The 20,728-nt window shown below is 49.4% G+C and overlaps 3 protein-coding genes across 4 annotated transcripts in view; 1 reads left to right on the forward strand and 2 right to left on the reverse strand.

Moving 5' to 3' along the window:
* usp11 (ubiquitin specific peptidase 11) overlaps positions 1 to 5,131 on the forward strand; it is a 15,612-nt gene extending 10,481 nt beyond the window's left edge. For both annotated transcript variants that reach the window (XM_070544944.1, XM_054746273.2), the window contains exons 15-21: positions 1 to 802; positions 3,378 to 3,448; positions 3,529 to 3,641; positions 3,789 to 3,938; positions 4,394 to 4,509; positions 4,583 to 4,671; positions 4,809 to 5,131. The exon at positions 1 to 802 is cut by the window's left edge and continues 500 nt beyond it. In XM_070544944.1, coding sequence (XP_070401045.1) covers positions 1 to 802; positions 3,378 to 3,448; positions 3,529 to 3,641; positions 3,789 to 3,938; positions 4,394 to 4,509; positions 4,583 to 4,671; positions 4,809 to 4,982 — 1,515 coding nt within the window. In that variant the 3' untranslated portion in view covers positions 4,983 to 5,131. The remainder of the gene's footprint in view (positions 803 to 3,377; positions 3,449 to 3,528; positions 3,642 to 3,788; positions 3,939 to 4,393; positions 4,510 to 4,582; positions 4,672 to 4,808) is intronic.
* A 524-nt stretch (positions 5,132 to 5,655) lies between these two features.
* zgc:86609 (TMCO1/EMC3 family protein) lies at positions 5,656 to 8,942 on the reverse strand. The gene is made up of 9 exons (XM_015968827.3): positions 8,850 to 8,942; positions 7,845 to 8,024; positions 7,604 to 7,661; positions 7,142 to 7,235; positions 6,928 to 7,032; positions 6,487 to 6,568; positions 6,268 to 6,347; positions 6,112 to 6,194; positions 5,656 to 5,997 (listed from the first exon to the last, which is right to left on the reverse strand). The coding sequence occupies exons 2-9, from the start codon at positions 7,997 to 7,999 to the stop codon at positions 5,896 to 5,898; spliced, it is 759 nt and encodes a 252-aa protein (XP_015824313.1). The 5' UTR covers positions 8,000 to 8,024; positions 8,850 to 8,942; the 3' UTR covers positions 5,656 to 5,895.
* A 6,335-nt stretch (positions 8,943 to 15,277) lies between these two features.
* Positions 15,278 to 20,728, reverse strand: part of LOC107391501 (IQ motif and SEC7 domain-containing protein 2) — a 96,590-nt gene continuing 91,139 nt past the window's right edge. Inside the window, exons 11-17 of the mRNA XM_054746272.2 lie at positions 20,550 to 20,689; positions 20,166 to 20,291; positions 19,864 to 19,963; positions 18,836 to 18,997; positions 18,514 to 18,735; positions 17,407 to 17,456; positions 15,278 to 16,624 (exon numbers count right to left, since the gene is read on the reverse strand). Coding sequence (XP_054602247.2) covers positions 15,410 to 16,624; positions 17,407 to 17,456; positions 18,514 to 18,735; positions 18,836 to 18,997; positions 19,864 to 19,963; positions 20,166 to 20,291; positions 20,550 to 20,689 — 2,015 coding nt within the window. The 3' untranslated portion in view covers positions 15,278 to 15,409. The remainder of the gene's footprint in view (positions 16,625 to 17,406; positions 17,457 to 18,513; positions 18,736 to 18,835; positions 18,998 to 19,863; positions 19,964 to 20,165; positions 20,292 to 20,549; positions 20,690 to 20,728) is intronic.

Raw genomic sequence — 20,728 nt, forward strand, 5'->3', positions numbered from 1 at the left:
GGAGACACGGGGACTAGCGGAGACATGGGGACTAGCAGAGACATGGGGACCAGTGGAGACACGGGGACTAGCGGAGACATGGGGACTAGCAGAGACATGGGGACCAGCGGAGACATGGGGACTAGCGGAGACATGGGGACTAGCAGAGACATGGGGACCAGTGGAGACACGGGGACTAGCGGAGACATGGGGACTAGCAGAGACATGGGGACCAGTGGAGACATGGGGACCAGTGGAGATGGAGACATGGGGACTAGCAGAGACATGGGGACTAGCGGAGACATGGGGACTAGCAGAGACATGGGGACCAGTGGAGACATGGGGACTAGCGAAGGCATGGGGACCAGTGGAGATGGAGACATAGGGATCAGCGGGGACATGGGGACCAGTGGAGACATGGGGGCTAACATGAACATGGGGATTAGCAGGGACATGGGGACCAGTGGAGACATGGGGGCCAGCGGAGACATGGGGACCAGTGGAGATGGAGACATGGGGACCAGCGGGGACATGGGGACCAGCAGGGACATGGGGACCAGCGGGGACATGGGGACTAGCACTAACACCACTTTGGAAGCACTGACGGGGAAACCGCAGCAACCTTGTGACACCACAGAAGAAGAAAATGAGGAACAGAAGCAGGAAGAGGCACGTTCACCAAGTCCTCTTGCGAATGAGCTCCCAGCAAAGAAGAAGACATGTCGCAAGAAGAGGCGGAGCCTGTTCACCATCCAGGCAGTCAACTCCAATGGGACGACAGAGAGGGGGACGGGAGAAGGAGGCAGCGCCGTGTCCTTCAGCTGTAAGTCCAAACAGAACCAGACCTTTTCCTTCGACTTGAACCAGTCCAAGTACCGCTGGACTGGTTCTGATCTCTTCTACTGACACCATGTTTGTTTTTGTTTTACACATCTTGTTAACTAGAAGGCAGGTCACTGGTTAGATAGGAGGCGGGGTCACTGGTTAGATAGGAGGCGGGGTCACTGGTTAGATAGGAGGCCACTGGTTAGATAGGAGGCGGGGTCACTGGTTAGATAGGAGGCGGGGTCACTGGTTAGATAGGAGGCAGGGTCACTGGTTAGATAGGAGGCGGGGTCACTGGTTAGATAGGAGGCGGGGTCACTGGTTAGATAGGAGGCGGGGTCACTGGTTAGATAGGAGGCGGGGTCACTGGTTAGATAGGAGGCGGGGTCACTGGTTAGATAGGAGGCGGGGTCACTGGTTAGATAGGAGGCGGGGTCACTGGTTAGATAGGAGGCGGGGCCACTGGTTAGATAGGAGGCGGGGCCACTGGTTAGATAGGAGGCGGGGCCACTGGTTAGATAGGAGGTGGGGTCACTGGTTAGATAGGAGGCGGGGTCACTGGTTAGATAGGAGGCGGGGTCACTGGTTAGATAGGAGGCGGGGTCACTGGTTAGATAGGAGGCGGGGTCACTGGTTAGATAGGAGGCGGGGTCACTGGTTAGATAGGAGGCGGGGTCACTGGTTAGATAGGAGGCGGGGTCACTGGTTAGATAGGAGGCGGGGTCACTGGTTAGATAGGAGGCGGGGTCACTGGTTAGATAGGAGGCGGGGTCACTGGTTAGATAGGAGGCGGGGTCACTGGTTAGATAGGAGGCGGGGTCACTGGTTAGATAGGTGGGACCAATGGTTAGCGAGGAGGCGGGGCCACTGGTTAGATAGGAGGCGGGGCCACTGGTTAGATAGGAGGCGGGGCCACTGGTAAGATAGGAGGCGGGGCCACTGGTTAGATAGGAGGCGGGGCCACTGGTTAGATAGGAGGCGGGGTCACTGGTTAGATGGGAGGCGGGGTCACTGGTTAGATGGGAGGCGGGGTCACTGGTTAGATAGGAGGCGGGCCAATCATTAGATAGGAGGCGGGGTCACTGGTTAGATAGGAGGCGGGGTCACTGGTTAGATAGGAGGCGGGGTCACTGGTTAGATAGGAGGCGGGGTCACTGGTTAGATAGGTGGGACCAATGGTTAGCGAGGAGGCGGGGCCACTGGTTAGATAGGAGGCGGGGTCACTGGTTAGATAGGAGGCGGGGTCACTGGTTAGATAGGAGGCGGGGTCACTGGTTAGATAGGAGGCGGGGTCACTGGTTAGCGAGGAGGCGGGGTCACTGGTTAGCGAGGAGGCGGGGCCACTGGTTAGCGAGGAGGCGGGGCCACTGGTAAGATAGGAGGCGGGGCCACTGGTAAGATAGGAGGCGGGGCCACTGGTAAGATAGGAGGCGGGGCCACTGGTTAGATAGGAGGCGGTGTCACTGGTTAGATAGGAGGCGGGGTCACTGGTTAGATAGGAGGCGGGGTCACTGGTTAGATAGGAGGCGGGCCAATCATTAGATAGGAGGCGGGGTCACTGGTTAGATAGGAGGTGGGGTCACTGGTTAGATAGGTGGGACCAATGGTTAGCGAGGAGGCGGGGCCACTGGTTAGATAGGAGGCGGGGCCACTGGTAAGATAGGAGGCAGGGTCACTGGTTAGATAGGAGGCGGGGTCACTGGTTAGATAGGAGGCGGGGTCACTGGTTAGATAGGAGGCGGGGTCACTGGTTAGATAGAAGGCGGGGTCACTGGTTAGATAGGAGGCGGGCCAATCATTAGATAGGAGGCGGGGTCACTGGTTAGATAGGAGGCGGGGTCACTGGTTAGATAGGAGGCGGGGTCACTGGATAGGTGGGACCAATGGTTAGCGAGGAGGCGGGGCCACTGGTTAGATAGGAGGCGGGGCCACTGGTTAGATAGGAGGCGGGGCCACTGGTAAGATAGGAGGCAGGGTCACTGGTTAGATAGGAGGCGGGGCCACTGGTTAGATAGGAGGCGGGGTCACTGGTTAGCGAGGAGGCGGGGCCGCTGGTTAGATAGGAGGCGGGGTCGCTGGTTAGATAGGTGGGACCAATGGTTAGCGAGGAGGCGGGGCCGCTGGTTAGATAGGAGGCGGGGCCGCTGGTTAGATAGGAGGCGGGGTCGCTGGTTAGATAGGTGGGACCAATGGTTAGCGAGGAGGCGGGGCCGCTGGTTAGATAGGAGGCGGGGTCGCTGGTTAGATAGGTGGGACCACTGGTTAGATAGGAGGCGGGGCCACTGGTTAGATAGGAGGCGGGGCCACTGGTTAGCGAGGAGGTGGGGCCAATCGTTAGATTGGGGTGGGACCAATGGCTAGAAAGGGGGCGGAGCCACTGGTTAGACAGGGGGTGGAGTAACAGTTAATTAGGAGGCAGGTCACCGACTATTGCTTGAGCCTTTTCTCTTGTCTGACAACAAGTCACCAACTCCACCATGCCAGGTACATCTAACTGGAGCTTTAGCGTTCCTTCTGGAACTTCCCAGTTATTCCTTCAGGTTGATTCTGTTCTGTGTGACCCGGTTCTGCAGCTCAGCCGTATGTGGCAATCGACTGGGACCCCGATATGAAGAAGAGGTTCTACAATGAAAACGAGGCCGAGGTCAGTGAGAAGGCGGAGCTTTAAGCACACGGCCGCCGCCTCTATAACAGCTGCGTCTGCTCTTCCTTCTGCTCGTTCAGCGCTACGTGAAGCACGGCAGCATGGAGGTTCCTCAGCAGCAGACCACCGTTCAGCTGCAGGAGTGCATCGACCTCTTCACCACCGTGGAAACGCTGGAGGAGGAGAACCCATGGTAACCCTCCATCATCTGTCCTGGGACTAAACTCAGAACCGCTCGATGTTTGGTTCTGACCCGAAACGTGTTTTAGCTTCTGTAGCCTGATGGTTTCTGATGGTCGACTGGCTGAAAATCAGAGATTGTGTGTGTGTGTGTGTGTAGGTACTGTCCGGTGTGTAAGAAGCATCAGCTGGCCACTAAGAAGTTAGATCTCTGGTCTCTGCCTGAGGTTCTAATCATCCACCTCAAGAGGTTCTCCTACACCAAGTTCACCAGAGAGAAATTGGAAACCATTGTGGACTTTCCCCTCAGGTACACACACACACACACGCCTGGGTCGGACTCTTCTCCGCTACAAACGAACCCGTTTGAACCTCGTCTGTCTGCGGTCTGAAGCCAGAGCTTCAGCTGTTGGTCACAAACTGAGCAGGGTTCTCCAGAGTTCCTCGGGTTCTTTCTGTCCTCAGTTTGATGGAACTTTAACAAACCCATCCTCTCGGAGTTTTTGTGGGCGTCTAGAACCAGTCTGGGACCTTCTCTGCTTAGTTTGGAGACCAGATTGAGAATAAAACGCGACATAATTGAGAAAATTTGTGACCAAGTTACAACAGAAACAGTAGAACATGTGACCTGCTGCGTGACGGGCCTCAGCCCAGTTAGGTCCTTGGTCTGCAGCTCGTTGGGATCCAGAACCTGAAGTTCTGGAACTGAGTGTGAGGTTATGAACCCGGGCGTGATCCAGGATGAAACATCTGAGTCTGTTTCAGAGATCTGGACTTCTCACGCTTCCTCCTGAGGAGACATCTGTCCACCGAGGAGCCTCCGAGTTGCTACGACCTCATCGCGGTGTCCAATCACTACGGAGGACTCAGAGACGGACACTGTAAGTCCCACCCACTTCACTTGGTGACTGGTCACATGACCCCGTACTGCCACTGACCCGCTTGTTCCTGCAGACACCAGCTACGCCCAGAACAAGGACAACGGGCAGTGGTATTACTTTGATGACAGCAAGGTGACGTACGCCTCTGAGGAGCAGATTGTGGTCAGTAACACACACACACACACACACGCGGATCGTTGTCACGGACGTGCACCATCAGAAATCCTCATGGGCTCCAGAACTTGTTGCTTCCGAACCCCGGCGGGATTCTGGGTAATCTTCTGTCCCGTTTCCTGCAGACGAACGCCGCCTACGTCCTGTTTTACCACCGACAAGACAAAATCAGGAAACCCAGTCTTCCCACCCCCAAGGCAAACTCCACCTCCTCTACCACCTTCAACAATGACATCACTTCCTGTAAGGATGAAGAAGCAGGACCGGGTACCTCCTCTGTCACCATGGAAACGGATTGAACGTTCAGGTTTTGGCCTGCGTCTCCTCTTTGTTCTGACTGGGTTTCGAACTCGTAACGGCGGGTCTGGTCCTCTCAGGTAGTTTGATTTAAACTGAAACCCGTCCGGATTTCTGCTCCGGGAAGGAAAACGACCCGGAAGTTTCACAGTTTAGGTTAAAAACTGATAATTTATTTTTATCATTTAAGTTTCTAAAGCTGCAGATTTTATGTTGAAATAATTACCCACAGGAAGCCCCGCCCACCGAACAGCAGCCAGGGCTCTGATTAGTTAAAACCGAACCAGTCAGTTCGTGTTTTGTGTGATTCTGATTTTTATGGTGAGCAAAACTGTCAGGGATTAAGAATCTGTTTGTATATTTTGGTTCTGATATTTATTAGTAATGGAACCAGCGGATTATCATATTTATAGGTGGTGGTTCCACTCAGGAGGGGGGAGGGGCTCCGGATCGCTGTACAGTATTTTTTTATTGTAAGAGTAATATTCCTGGGGGGGGGGGGGGGGGGGGGTCTTCCCTGTTGAATATCAGAGGAAATTATTTTATTGTACTTTCAAACTTTTGATATAAATTAAAGGATTATTACCACCACGAGGGGGCGCTGTGTGTTGTGTTGTGTGATGGGCAGAACCAAAACCAGGGTTCTGGATCAGCCGGTCCGTCCCAAAGCAGCTCTGAGGGTTTTAGATTTTATTAAAGCAGAACCAGAAAAATCAGCTCAAGTCCAAAAAACAACCCCGGGTCTGGAAACGTGCCGATCCAGAACCAGAGCACGGACCGGATCAAGTCCACTTTATGACTTAATATAACTACTGATCATAAATCTGAAGAGGTTTAATTTAACGGCTGATTTTGGCCTTCAGGTTAGTCAGAACTGGTCCAGAACCTCCCGCCGGGCCTTGGTGGACCCACGTTTCAGCTGGAGGACTCAAAGTTCAGGTCTCTGGACATCAGGTCCTCCTCCACGTTCTCCAGAGCCCACTTGTGATTAACGACTTCCAGGGCCTCCCACTCGCTCTAACACACACACACACACACACACACACACACACACACACACACACACACACACACACACATTAATCTCTGATTTTCAAACTAAAACTGATTAAAAGCGATTTTCTGTTCCACCTTAAAAGCCTTGTTGGGGTCGGGGGGCATCGCCATGGCAGCGCCGCTCATCTGGTCCTGCATGACTCGTGACTGGTCAGCAGCTGCAACAGAACCACCGGGTCGACCGTTTGTTAAAAAAATTCTGGGGACTGACCCGCTGCAGCTGGAACTCACCGTTGTCCTGACCCAGGATCAGGCCGTACATGCTCCGGAGTCCAAACACGTTCAGGAAGTACCAGGATGCTGAGCTCACCCTGCAGACAGGAGCCAGAACCAGAATCAGACGGGTTGTTCTGAGGAGGAGTTTACTTCCCGTGGTGTTCTGGGTCTGAGGACCAAAACAGATCAACTCTAAACATCTCAGTTTAAGGAGACCACATCCAGATGTTTTACCAGGAAGCATCCAGAGACAGCAGCTCGATTCCTCTCTGCAGCATCGGCTTGAATCTCAGAGTGAGCGGGAACGGGACCTTCGCTGCGGAGTGACAACGACGTACTTTAAACAGGTTTCTGTCATGATATGTTCAATTCTGGGTTAGGGTTAGTCGTAATTCCTGATTAAACCTCATTAATCCCAGACGTAAACAAGATGGCTGCAGATCTGAAGACACGTCCAATCAGGGATGTCCTTTATTTTCTCAGAAGCTGCAGAGATGTCATTCAGCTCTTCTAAACAAGTATCCTGTTGCTATGGTTACAAAATGTTAAAGAGTAAAATCCTATGGCTTTGATCTGAGAGACGTAACGGCTACGCTGGTGCGTTCACAGACCCTGGGACGGTCCGATGTTAAAGCTCACCTGTCTCAGGTAACATAAACGTTTACAGAAACTCACTGATGACAAATCCAGAGAAGACCCAGTTAATCCATCCACCAACCAGAATCATGGGCAGCACGTTGGTCAGGTTCCCCTTCATCATGTCCATCACCATGCTCGGGTCTGAAACAAACAGCACCAGGCTCAAATGCTGCTTTTATTGTGAAATGTTCCACAAAGGACTTCCTGTAACTCTAAGCTGACAGCAGAACCTTCACAGGCCCGTCAGCACCTGTCATCGGGTTCTTCGGGACCACCTTCCTCTTGACCTTCTTGAAGAAGCCGGCTTCTGCGTTGTTGAAATAATGTTTCCTCATGTTGAACGACTGAAACGGGAAACTTCAGGGTTTGAATTTGAAAACTTTATTACCAAACTGCAAAGGAACACTGACTTTTACTGTTCAGAGAATAAAACGGGGGTTTTCTGTTCATAAATCTTATTTCATGTGACTGTTGTTGCTTTTATTAGCTAATAAATAATTTAATAAAGTTAGAACTTTCTATTGAAATTAATCAGGAGTCAAGATTTCAAGTTTTTCAAAACTTAAAAACATGTTTACATCAGATGTTCATGGTTTATTAGTTTGTTTTTAGCATCAGAAGTAGAAGTGGATTTTCTGGTTTATTTGTAGTTTTTGGGTTCTGAGCAGAACAGAACCGGATTTCTAACCACTAGATGGCGCTACGCCTTTACCTGCCGGGGGAGGAACTTCCCGTTCTCTCGGAGGACGCGGCTGCGCAGGAGCACCTGGCTGAACAGGGACAGAAAACCCATCAACACTCGGTGTTCGCTACGGCCCTGGTGCCAGGTACAAACCTCACATAGATCAGATTCGGTTTTAGGCTCCAGAAACATCAAATCTCAGTTTTTACGGGTCAGTTACCATGGTAACATCTGGGTCGACCCACCTAAGACCTGCTCCAGGTGGACTCACCTGTCGGAGACCTGCTCCAGCGCCACCTTCTTGTCGCTGTGGAGCAGCTGGGTGACGTAGTGACGAAGGACACCAACAAAAAAGGTGATGAAGACGATGGGCAGGACCACCCAGACCCGGATGCTGGAGTCCAGGAGGAGCTCCGGATCGGCCATTCCCACTCAGACCCAAACAGGAAGTCTGGGGAACAGGTTCGTGTTGATTTGGTTTCTGACACATAAACAAAAAGGTTTTGTCCTGGAGGACCTGAAGCCCGATTTAACGAACCGGGCGCACTGAACCAGGATCAGTAGCAGGTCTCATGAAGGGGTTAGGCGGTTCCGGTTTATTGTGCACCTGGACAGGTGAGACGCGCTAAATGAATTTAAAACTTTCAAAACAAGAACGGAATGTTTTTTATTCCCTTTGAAAAAAAACGATTAAATTGTGGTTTTAAAACTAATGCTAGCCGACATCTCTTATGGAGCTAAACTGGAATTAAATAAACAATGACTAATAAGGGTTGAGATTTCAAAATAAAGGTTAGTAAATATATTTCTGAAGTGTTTTACACTTATTATGTTACATAAATTCAGTTATTCTGACGCTTTTTTATTATTAATAGTATTTTCTTAATTTTTAATAAGCAGAGTTTGTAACTATTGTGAAAACTGCAATCCTACCAGAAGCAGCTTCAGCTGAAAACAAGAATCCCAGAAAACTACAAACTCGTTCTTGTTGAATAAAAGTTCTCAAAAACAAACTCAGCTTTTAAAAACAGGCACGTGTGTTATCTTTCAGTTTGTTTGTACAAATAAATACAAAACTAAAACTTAGCTAAAGAAAGAGTTAAGCTGTTAATTTGGGCTTCAATCGGAACCTGCAAACGTGAATCTAAACTTTGGTCTGAAGCACTAAAACCTGCTGTTCCTGTCCGCGAACTCGCTGGTTTTCACCGTAAAATCTGCGTTTTACCACTCTGATGTTTTTAAAACGCTCTTTTTAAAAGATTTAAACAAAACTTACCACATTTACGAACTTTTACAAACAAGGACGTTCAGGTGCCTCCATCAAATGGGCCGTTCCGGTTTAACCGGAAACGGAAACAACGCTGAATTCATTTAATGTCGATGGATTTAAATCATTAGTCAAGAAAAAAAAACATTTTGTGTGTTAAAATTTTTTTTAATTATATATATTTTGTTGTCCAATCTTTTTTTATTACAAGAAGCCAAATAAAATAAAAATAATTTTAATAATTTTAAAATTTTGACTAAAACTGTCATTTCTGTGCCAGACATTATCGAGTGTGAAGAAATAAAACAAAGAAAATCTCACTCCCAGATTTCTGACGAGCTTGCTGGAAAAGCTGGGTCCATGCCGGTCCATGCTCATGAGTAATACTCTGATTATTACAGAAACTCTGATCAACTGTTTGATTTTAAAGCAAAACACAACAGGACACACCCCTCCATCCACACGAACAGATTTTTATATTTTTAGAGCAATAAATATTTCCACTTTTCATATCTCTGCAGTTTCAAAAACAAAGTACAAGTAATATATATTTATGTACAGAGCTAAAATCTTCCATACAGCATTTTAAAATAATGTTGTCTCTGTTGGACACATATTTGACACTTTACTCGTACAATTTTACAAGGACTATTGCAGTCTGTCTGTTCTCTACATTATAAACAAGAAAGTGATCGTCTGTTAGAAACAAACAGCTCTGGTGTGTCCGTACACAACAACAGGCGGCCTTTACATGGGAACAGAAAAGTCCAAGATTTAGAGCTGATCTGATCCAGATGTGACGCTCCTTTAAAAAAAAGTTTTGTTTTTGTTTGTTTTCCTGCAGCAGATAAAAAAAATCCCTTCTGTTCCCAAAGTAAAGCAGCCACAGAGAACGTACCCGGCGTCGGGCGGAGTAACAACGCGCATCAACCTTTACGTAATGACTTATGTACATTCATGTATATAATACAGCTCATTCAGTGCAGATACTGTAATAAATACTACATGCAAACCCATAGTGGAGAGCAGGCCCGAGCAGAAAAACAAAGAAACTAAAAACCGAATCAAAGCAGGCATTTAACGGGCCAAACCAACATTTCTGCATGTTCTCAGACTGAATCTGACATATTTATGCTTCCTGCTTCAGCTTCCAGTTGGTTTCTCAATTTGGAAAATAAAGACTTTTGAGCAGAAAACAGGTTTGTTTGTATTTATTAATCTGAACACTAGGCTTGATTAGCTTTAGTAATGGTATAAGAATGGCTATAAAATCAGGATGAGTGACATAATCATCTAGAAAAAAAGATTATTTCTATTCATGTACAAATTAAACCAAACTACAGGAAGAGTCCTTCCTGTTTCTACTGGATTTAGAAGGTTTGGATTCATCCCGGAGCAGCTGATCAGGTGTGTGGGTCACAACCATCTCTTCTAAAGCTGACCTTTAGTCACTTTGACCCTCTGGAGCATCCAGGCGTGTGTTAACCACCACTCCAGGTAAATATCTAGAGTCTCTGCCTCCTTCTCTTATTTAAAATAAAGTCACAAAAACTTGCTTAAAGAAGATTCTGTTTTACAAACGGAACTAGAGTCAGAGCTGGAAGCCCCGCCTACCCACCTGCACCAGTCAGGTGTTTCTAGGCAAGTTTCCGCAGCATCATGAGAACTATGTGGAGCAACAGAAGCCAACGCTGAAGGTGTACATTTGATTTTAGTCAAGAAAGGTTTCATTTATTCCCACGGAGGAGGGCGGGGCTTAACATTTAGGCTGGAACCAACCACTAGGAGGCGTTTGGTTAACTTCAGCTCGGCTCTAAAGACATCAGCTGTGATCTCAGAGAATCGTTCTGGGGAAGATCAAAGGTGAAGTCCATTATTCTACAGGGAGACAGACGTCCTCCTGGGGAGTGGATGTTGACCCTGAGGTCAGAGGTCAACACAGAAACAACCCCCCAGAGCTAGCAGGTTAAAGGTCAACAGCTGAACACAAGCAGGAGCAGAAAGCAACATGGCGGCTCGTCTCAGGTTGATGATGTTTCTGTGTTTACGTCATCATTAATGGACCAGGGACCGCTTTCATGTCCTCGAGCATAAAACCGGAGACCTGATTTATTTCATTCTTGACTTTCAGATGAACGGAAGAAAGTTCTTCTTCAGCCAGATCAGCACAACAGAATCAGAACTAAAGGTGGAGAAGGGTCAGAGAACATTCTTCAAGAACATGCAGAAACTCTGGTGTGGAACGTTTTCCGCTGGATTTATTTAGCAGTGTTCTCCTCCTGAGATGGGCTCCGCCCAGAGAACCTTCTAGAGTTCCTCCCACAGCTCTACTCAGAGAACCGCCTAGAGTTCTGGCCACAGCTCTACCCGGAGCTCCGCCCAGAGAACCTTCTAGAGTTCCTCCCACAGCTCTACTCAGAGAACCGCCTAGAGTTCTGGCCACAGCTCTACCCGGAGCTCCGCCCAGAGAACCTTCTAGAGTTCCTCCCACAGCTCTACTCAGAGAACCGCCTAGAGTTCTGGCCACAGCTCTACCCGGAGCTCCGCCCAGAGAACCTTCTAGAGTTCCTCCCACAGCTCTACTCAGAGAACCGTCTAGAGTTCTGGCCACAGCTCTACCCGGAGCTCCGTCTAGAGTTCTGCCCACAGCTCTACCCAGAGCTCCGCCCAGAGAACCTTCTAGAGTTCCTCCCACAGCTCTACTCAGAGAACCGCCTAGAGTTCTGGCCACAGCTCTACCCGGAGCTCCGCCCAGAGAACCTTCTAGAGTTCCTCCCACAGCTCTACTCAGAGAACCGTCTAGAGTTCTGGCCACAGCTCTACCCAGAGCTCCGCCCAGAGAACCTTCTAGAGTTCCTCCCACAGCTCTACTCAGAGAACCGCCTAGAGTTCTGGCCACAGCTCCACCCGGAGCTCCGCCCAGAGAACCTTCTAGAGTTCCTCCCACAGCTCTACTCAGAGAACCGCCTAGAGTTCTGGCCACAGCTCTACCCGGAGCTCCGCCCAGAGAACCTTCTAGAGTTCCTCCCACAGCTCTACTCAGAGAACCGTCTAGAGTTCTGGCCACAGCTCTACCCGGAGCTCCGTCTAGAGTTCTGCCCACAGCTCTACCCAGAGCTCCGCCCAGAGAACCTTCTAGAGTTCCTCCCACAGCTCTACTCAGAGAACCGTCTAGAGTTCTGGCCACAGCTCTACCCGGAGCTCCGTCTAGAGTTCTGCCCACAGCTCTACCCAGAGCTCCGCCCAGAGAACCTTCTAGAGTTCCTCCCACAGCTCTACTCAGAGAACCGTCTAGAGTTCTGGCCACAGCTCTACCCGGAGCTCCGTCTAGAGTTCTGCCCACAGCTCTACCCAGAGCTCCGCCTAGAGTTCCACCCATAGCTCTACCTGGAGCTCCGCCTACAGTTCCGCCCACAGCTCTACCCGGAGCTCCGCCCAGGGATCTGTGCACCAGTGGGATGTTGGGATCGTTGGGCTGTAGATACGTGGTGCTGACCCAACGACCCAGAACTCCAAACAGCTCAGCAGGAAGAGCCGACCTGGGAGCTGCTTGGTTCTGATGAGTCCAGTCTGAGACGGGATCATCAGAACCAGTTGGTCAGAGATAAAAGACGATTGCAAACATATTAAAAGTTTTTCAAAAATTTGTGTTTTTATAAGATGCCCAAATAAATTTTAATAAAATAAAATAAACTCGCATTTGAAGCACAGAACAAACTCAAAAATGCTAAAAATACAAAACAGCCCAAGGAGTACGTTATGTTAGTAGAAGCACAACATCACTGATATCAGAATGTCGCCCTGAAAAGTCTCCGGGTTCTTCAGACTGAAGACAGCAGGGACCCGAGGATGGCTTCCAGCAGGGACTCGGGTCACCAGAGTCCACTTCCTGCTGAGGAACGCCTGAAGAACCCGGAGAACGCTTGTTTTTCAGAGCATTCGTTTGGTTAATTCAAGCGATCCCAAAGGTGGGCGACAGCTCGATGCCGCTGGCCCGATACAACAGAACACGCTGTACAGGTTCTATCTACAGGTGGTGCATTCAGGTGATCCCTGGAAAGCTAAAACATCTGCATTCACCATCTCCATCAACCAGGAAAATGCTGGTAGGTTTTCCAAGAAGCTGAGCTTGATCTGAAATCAGGAAATGTTTGGGTGGAGGTGGAAGAACGTTCCTCCAGCTGCTGAGGGTTCCGACATCCGCTCATCGTCATCAAAACAAACACTGAAAAACGTCACGTGGTTTTAAATGCAGAGTGCAAAAATGGTCCGACGTCGTCCAGTCCTGTGATGTTCTCGAGTCTGAGTTCTGTTTGAGTCTCTGTTGGATTGTCCTCCATTAAAAATACACAACAATGGCTTCATGTTTGTTTTTGTGAGACGGCGGACAGCCGATCCGTCTTTAATCTGTGAAGAATCTTATTTTTAGGATTATTTTCTACCATCCCGTGTCTGAAGGCACCGTGTTCTCCATCAGGTCTGATTCCATCCCTCTCCTCCAACAGAAACCAGTCCAGACTGGGTGGGAACGTTGAAGCGTTCTGTTTTTCTACACTTTCACTGATTTTTATCAGATCATTTAAAATGTTGATGTTAAAAATCCGAACTCCTGGATCAGCATAAACCTTTAAATCCAATCCAGCTATTAAAGGAATAATTAGAGTTAAATCTTAATACGTAGTTAAAATTAAACGTACAATACAACCTAAATACACAGAGAAAATGTTTGAAATCAAACTTAAATATACATAAAGGCAAATTTAAATATTTAGAATGAAGTAAAAAATGTATAAAAGAACAAAAGTTCAGAATCAATCTAAAAACTTTAAATTTAAGAGCAAGTCACCCCAAAATAAAGGTTTTTCGCTGATAAACTAGATAAATGCGTGTCTAATCGTGCCGTAGACATGTGTACTTAATAATTTGCCACTTTAGTGCATCTTAGTTAAAATTTACATATTCAGCCTGAAACTTCAGCGTTGCGCCGTCGTCGGGTAAAAACTCAGCACTGCATTTGAATTTAAATCTGTCACCGCTATTGGCTAAGAGGAACACTATGATGTTAGCTGATACATTATGATGTCACAATGCTGTCATGAGCCTGTTTGTTAATGGCTCCGCCCTCTCGGTCTGCCAGGTTTCTTGTAGGGGGTGACTTGCTCTTTAAGGAGATGCAGGTAAATGAGATTTAAGAACGTAGATGATTTATCTCCCTGCAGGGAGAGCGTGACCTTAAACGAGAGATCTGCCTTTCTTTGTGAGAGATAAATATTTAGTTTTTAGTATTTAGTTAAACATTTAGATTCAAGTTTGATGAGATTTTTATTGTGATTTGTGTTTAACCAGAACAAGTTGAGTTAAATTGACTTTTTAAGTAGATTTCCCACCCAGTTCCATTAATGCTGCAGTCGAGAAACATACGGGACATTACACTGTAAGAAAAAGATGGTTTCATATAACTGGAAATAAAAGAATAATGACTGGTTTTAGGTTTTGCAACTTCGTTCTTATCTGTAAAGGAAAGACTCCAAAGTTTCTAAAGTTTGGCACCGTTCAGCTTAAGCGATGTCACACATCACAGAGCATAAAACACAGATAATAATAATTATTGTTGTTATTTATGCTGAGTCAGGCCAACACTTTCATATAAACTGGGAGGTGAGATTTATAGTATACAACAGTATAGCGCCCCCTGCTGCAACCCTGTAGTCCGCACACTAAAGGCTTTTTTGCAAAACAAAACGGTAAAAACATACCTGTAGTTTTCATTAAGATGGCTTTTTTAAAAGTCCTATCGTTCACACAGAGTAGAGCTCCCTCTGCAGACTGAATAGTAACCATAGACACACGATAATCGTTAGCTATTGCACAGGACACGCATGCCGGTCTAAAACACAGAAACAACACCTTACTGCTGCTAATCGCTTCTGTTTCCGCCTCATGGCTTAGAAATGCGTCCAAATCCAAACCGGGAGCAGTTTGTGCCAAAAGTAAGAGGAGGACGGATTTTTGGGCTGAACTAGGCGGGCTCCTCCTGCTCCCTGAAAACGAGAAACCTCCCATTAGCACGTTGGCCTTTAGCACTGACCCTCACGTTACATTCTCAGGCACTGTTTCCTTCACGGCTGGTCCCCGAACCATTTGTCCACCACAGCAACACAAAAATAAAACCTACGCGGAGCAGGACGCGGACACGTGTCCCGCTGAGCTCCGGCTCGCCACTAGGGGGCACTACCAAGGGAAGATGAGGACTGGAACAACAATACAACAGAACTAAGAGGGAGTTTTTCTTCGCCTTCTTGCGACTGGAAGGCTTTTGCTCGCGGATTTCACGACTCGGCCAACAAAGTCTTTCTACCTGCGAGGGAAGTCGATGTGAAAGTAACACAGGCTGAGGAGTTTCCTCTTTCCCGCCCTTAATGCTCTCCTCCTCATCAGTTGGCTGTTTGAATAAACCTGCATTTGCCCTCCCCCTCTTCTCCTCCTCTTCCCCCTCATGCTCTGTCTCACTACCGCCCCCTGGCGACTCACGGAGGGGTCGTTCCCCAATGATCCCGACGTCTGTCTCCTCAAACGACCGTGCTGATCCGGCTGACGGGCTTCGATTTGGGACCGCCTCCCGGGGGGAGCGGGGAGAGCGGGGCGGTGGACGGGGGAGGTAAGGGGGAGTGTGGAGGGGGAGGCGGGATGGACGATAGTGGAGGATATTGGGGTGTGTAAGGTTGGGGAGGTGTCTGCGACACGAGACGGGCTGAGGGGGTCTGAGGCGGTGGGGTGGAGAAGGTGAAGTGGGTGGAGGCGTTTGCTGATGGCGAGGGGCTGAGTGGGGAGTGTGAGTGCACGGCGTGGTTGTGAGAGTGTGTGTGAGCGTGGGGGTGGGGCTGGGAGTGCGAGATGGTCAGTGGGAGTTTGGCGCCTCCACCCGGCCGCCCCGGATGGTAGAGTCCGTGTGGGGTGGTCGGGGTGACCGGGGAGTGTGGGGACAGTGGTGGGGGCGTGGTAAAGCCGGGGGCCATGTTGTAACGTGGGTGCTGGGCGGGGCCTTGCTGCAATCTCTGATGCTGCTGGATATGAGAGAGCGCGCAGCCGGACGGGCCTTGCCGTTGGGGTGCGGAGAAGCGGTGCGACAGAACGTGGTGCTGCGGGACGCTCTGCATGTGGTAACGGTGATGGTGGTGGTAGGGTGGAGGTGGCGTCTGCTGCTGCTGGTGCCCAGTAACACTGACTCCGCCTCCTCCACTGTTGACGTGGCAGTACTGGGCATGTAAAGCCTGGAGCTTGGACGGCCCCCCGACCGTAACGCCTCCCCCTCCAACTCCGCCCGAGTCGGAGGGACCGAGGTTGGGCAATGGGGAGGGGCATGGGGAAGGGGAGGATGGGAGGGGGATGGGAGGTGCGGGGGCGGGGTAGTGGGGGGGTGATGATATCATCAGGGGACTCGGTGGACCCTGAGGAGGGGGAGACATCATCGTCAGAGGACCAGGAACCTTGCCTCTTCTGCTGCCGAAGAAATTCCCCATTCGGCCTCCTGGCATCGGGCCAACCCCACCCACTATCCCTCCTCCGGCCCCAGCCCCGACCCCGCTCGCGAGAGGAGATGTGGTGACCCCTCCCTGGTTGTGACAGAGCCCCGGCCCACCCCCCACCCCTGTACCGGGGCTCTGAGTAGGGCGGTGTGGCCGATAAGCTGCTGGAGACGAAGGGACCATCACGGGGCTGTAGGACAGGCCTCCCGCCACCAGGGGGCACTGCTGGTGGGGTCGAGGGCTGCTAATAATAGATCCCTGAGAGCAGGAAGCAGAGAGCAGAGAAAACAAAATATTATTCAGTGTTGAACTAAATATTCAATCTCACAAACAGAATCTGTTCCATGTGTTCACGTTTCCTCACAAGTCGCACTAATTCACACCTGAGACCAGTTCCAACAGAACAGAAACAGAACGCGGTCATGAACAGTACCGGGCATCGCCGGGTTTAATAAACCCAGTTTTCCATCAGAGCCGAGTGAAACCGTGCAGATAGAGAAAGTAGAAGAAATGGAAACAGATTTTATGTTTAACTCGTTTTTTTTTCATTTAACGAAAATCTGTAAAACAATAAAGATGTTTTTCTTTCTGAGTCCTGATTCCTTTGGTTTGAGTTAGAAATGTGAAAAACGACTGGATGTTCTTGTTGAATGTCGAAATCTAAAATCCAGTTTCACATAAAAGAAGAAAATCTGATGAGATTATTTTAGCCTCGGCTGAAAAGTTAAAGGTAAAAGTGCCGTTGGGACCAAAAAGGAACAAGATGAGTCATTTATACGGCAACCAAACATGCTGACAATGATCTTTAGACTATTATGATTGGATGGTTACAACTCAGTCATAAACCATCCAATCAGAAGCCTTCGGATGGTTTCTAAAGTCACGGGCAGGAGCGTCACATCCACGCAGCTCGACAAAGACACACAAAACAACAAAATCAACCCCCACCGACAGTTTCCACGCAGACCAATCAGACTCAAGCGTGCAGTGTTAGCGTGCAGGGAGGTCAGGCATGCTTTTAGCCCCGCCCCCAAACTTACTTCAATGGTACTGTCCAATGAGCCCACACTGTTCCTACGACCTCGCTTCCCTGTCGTCCAATCAGAACGAAGCAGTTAACATTTGTTTACCAGGTGGTTTGTGCTTTTCTGTTTGTGCAGAAATATGATAAATAAATAAATAAAACAAGGTAAACACTTTTTTCAGGAATCTTCATTATTGGTCCTTTCATCTTCAGACAGAACAAGCTAACTTTCCTTCTGCTCCGAGCCGTTGTGCTAAGCTAGGCTAAGCTAATCTCAACCTGACCTTATGTTTGTGACCAAATATCGCATCCAGATGCCAAAACTTTTCTATAATAATCCTTTTTAGTTGTTTTGGATAGAAAATTTACCAAATGTCCTACAATAACGTCGAAAGAAAATAACCTGATCCTCATGCAACTGATTTAAAAACGCCCTAATAACATTTCACGCCAACACCTAGTAATATTTTTAATATTCTGACGTCTATATTTAAACTAAAAGCACTAAAATATGAACCATACGACGTCATTACGTTATACCATAACTCTGGTTGCATATTTCTGCAATTTTGTTACCAATCTACAAAATAGGTGAGTGAATGAAAGCAGGAAGCGTGTGCTGGGCGGGTTACACATGATGATGATTGTATTACTGACACATCATCAGTTACCTGCTAATATTGTTAGTTATGCATGAATCACAACCTTCATGATGCAGTTCTGATTCCTGACCACCGGGTGGCGACACCTGACTAATGCAGAAGCTTTTCCTGTTTCAGCTTTCATGACTGATCAGTTGCGTAAGAGCACAGATGTTCATCTGAGTCGTATAAAAATGGATCCTCAGGAAGCGAATTTCTGCGTCACCTCTGTGCAAAAGTCCTAATCCAGCCCTCGACGCAGAATCTCAGAATCTGTCTGAAAACTTCTCACAAACCAGACTAATGTGTGTAAGACTGAGCTGAAACACAAACTGAAACTGCAAAAAAAAAAAAAAAAAAAGAGCCAAGGTCTAAAGAGAAACGGTAAAAACCGTCAGAAGATCTGGAAAAATGATCCAGATCACTTCACCGGACTACAGGAAGGTGAGACAGCTGGGAGGGAGACAGCTCAGAGTCCTTACCCGTCTCTGAGAGATCCCGGAGCGAGGAGCTGAGCGCCGTGCGTTTGAGTCCATCCACTGAGGCATACGTGTCATCAAGGCTCGGCCTACCCAGGATGCCGTTCACCACCTCGCCCTTCACGGCCCCTCCTCCAGGGCCGGCTCCGCCCCCTGGCGCCCCCATGCCTCCTGACCCTGCTAGGATACCTGGACGCATCCCACCTTTCTGCTTCTCGAGTTCGGCTGCAGGCAGAACCAGAGCAGGGAAGCGATCAGTCCGATGACTGGTTCAGACGGGTATCTTCATGACCCTAACCGTTGCTGTTGCCACGGTAACACTCACACTCCACCCTGTACTTCTCCATCTCCTGGACCTCAGCGATGCTCTCCCGGAGGTCAGAGGTGAATCGCGCTCGGTCCTGCTGGCTCGGAGCTGTGAAGACGATCAGAACCTTCCTCTCCCCTCCTGGATTCGCCGACGTCAAACGGATACCGTGAGGGTAGTCTGAGCGAGAAACACAAACATATGTCACAACCGTCTCTCTGATAAAGTACACACACACACACACACCGGTGACGCGCCGTGTGTGCTTTTCTTCCTGCAGTGAGACAAACTCTCCTCACGCCGCCCAGACTTCGCTCTTTAAAGCTCCTTACGTCCACCGCGCCGACGCATTTTAACGAGCTTCCTCCGCGACGCGTTTTTTGACGCAGAAATGAAAGCTTCCATCATGGAGTAAACGTTGGGCAGACGTGTTTGTTTACATTTTTGCAGCTGCACGCCTGAGCAGTGTGAGGGAAGGGGGACGCCTGGATGCCGCTCAGGCTCTCTGCGGGCTGCAGAGTAGACAGACAGCCGGTGTGATCGCGTCTGAAAGACCATCAGAATCTGCAGATGGCGTTTCTTCAGAGATCGGCCGCAGATTCTTCTTCCGGTCGGCAGCCTGGGAATCGAAATTAGGAATCGAAATAAAACAATTTGAACAATTCTGGGAAAAACTGACAGTTAATCCCAGTTCCAATCGATGCTCGATGCCCGACCTGTGGCTCATAAGGGTCACCATGGAGACCAGACTCAGACCTGATGCGAACGGATGGAACACGAGGAACGTCTGAAACAGATTTCCTAGAAGATAAAACCTGATGGGCCTAAAGAATAAAGAGCTGAGTGAGCAGCTGGGACAGGTGGACACCCAGGTGGACACCCAGGTGGACAACCAGGTGGACACCCAGGTGGACAACCAGGTGGACAACCAGGTGGACACCCAGGTGGACAACCAGGTGGACAACCAGGTGGACACCCAGGTGGACACCCAGGTGGACACCCAGGTGGACAACCAAGAGGACAAGCAGAGAGACAGCTATGCTTACAGGTGTTTTGGAAGGTGTGGACCTGCATGTCGAGCAATGGGAATGACTGTCTGAAGCTGTACGTCACGGAAGTCTTCTTCTTCTGGAAGATCTTTGTCACCTGGGGGGGGGGGGGGGGGGGGGGGGGGGCAAGAACATCCGTTTTAATCTCATAACCAAGAAAGATGACACATCTGAAACCTTTGACTTCAAAACATGCAGGATGTAGGAACACACACACACGCGCACGCACGCACGCACGCACGCACGCACGCACACACACACACACACACACACACACGCACACACACACACGCACACACCATGAGCAGGTCGTTGAACAGGAAGACCTCCCTCTGATGGACGCCGCTCCTCTGAGCTCGGTTTGGATCTGGAACCTCAAACAGCTGACAGCAGCAGACCAGCCGACGATGCGGCAGCGACAGAACCTGGAACACAAACAGCTGTTTACCACTTCCTGTTGCTGACGACGGTCGTAAACCATAACGGTAACGGTCGGTAGGCTATTTCACACGTCGCGCTCAGGCCGGCGGACCCGGGGATCCACCTGAATCTGATGCTGCTGAGTTGAACATTTGACCTTTTCTGCATTAAATGTTCGGTTCTAACCAAACCCGGCGGTCCTGTCACATCAGCCAGCAGCTGTCGGACCGGGCCGCTCAGCTCGACACGGACAGACGTCTTACTGGTTTCTTGCCGACCACCATCCTCTCCACCGCCTGGACCTGGGACACGTGGTCATCGTTGGTCCTCAGCTCCCATTTCTGGATCCGTCCATAGATGGCCACCAGCAGGTCTCGGGGGATGTCCTGCCCATTATCGACACCTGGCAGATACACGGGTCAGAACCAGGCTAATTGGGTTC

The sequence above is a fragment of the Nothobranchius furzeri genome, chromosome 15 (genome assembly GCF_043380555.1).
Source record: "Nothobranchius furzeri strain GRZ-AD chromosome 15, NfurGRZ-RIMD1, whole genome shotgun sequence".
Classification (NCBI taxonomy): domain Eukaryota; kingdom Metazoa; phylum Chordata; class Actinopteri; order Cyprinodontiformes; family Nothobranchiidae; genus Nothobranchius; species Nothobranchius furzeri.

Excerpts from the sequence above, each read along its gene's own strand:
- zgc:86609 (XM_015968827.3), bottom strand. The coding sequence starts at position 7,999 with ATGGCCGATCCGGAGCTCCTCCTGGACTCCAGCATCCGGGTCTGGGTG. Across the intron at positions 7,236-7,603 it reads GGAAGTTCCTCCCCCGGCAG|TCGTTCAACATGAGGAAACA; the intron begins GTAAAGGCGTAG and ends TTCCCGTTTCAG. Across the intron at positions 5,998-6,111 it reads ACCCCAACAAGGCTTTTAAG|AGCGAGTGGGAGGCCCTGGA; the intron begins GTGGAACAGAAA and ends TGTGTGTGTTAG.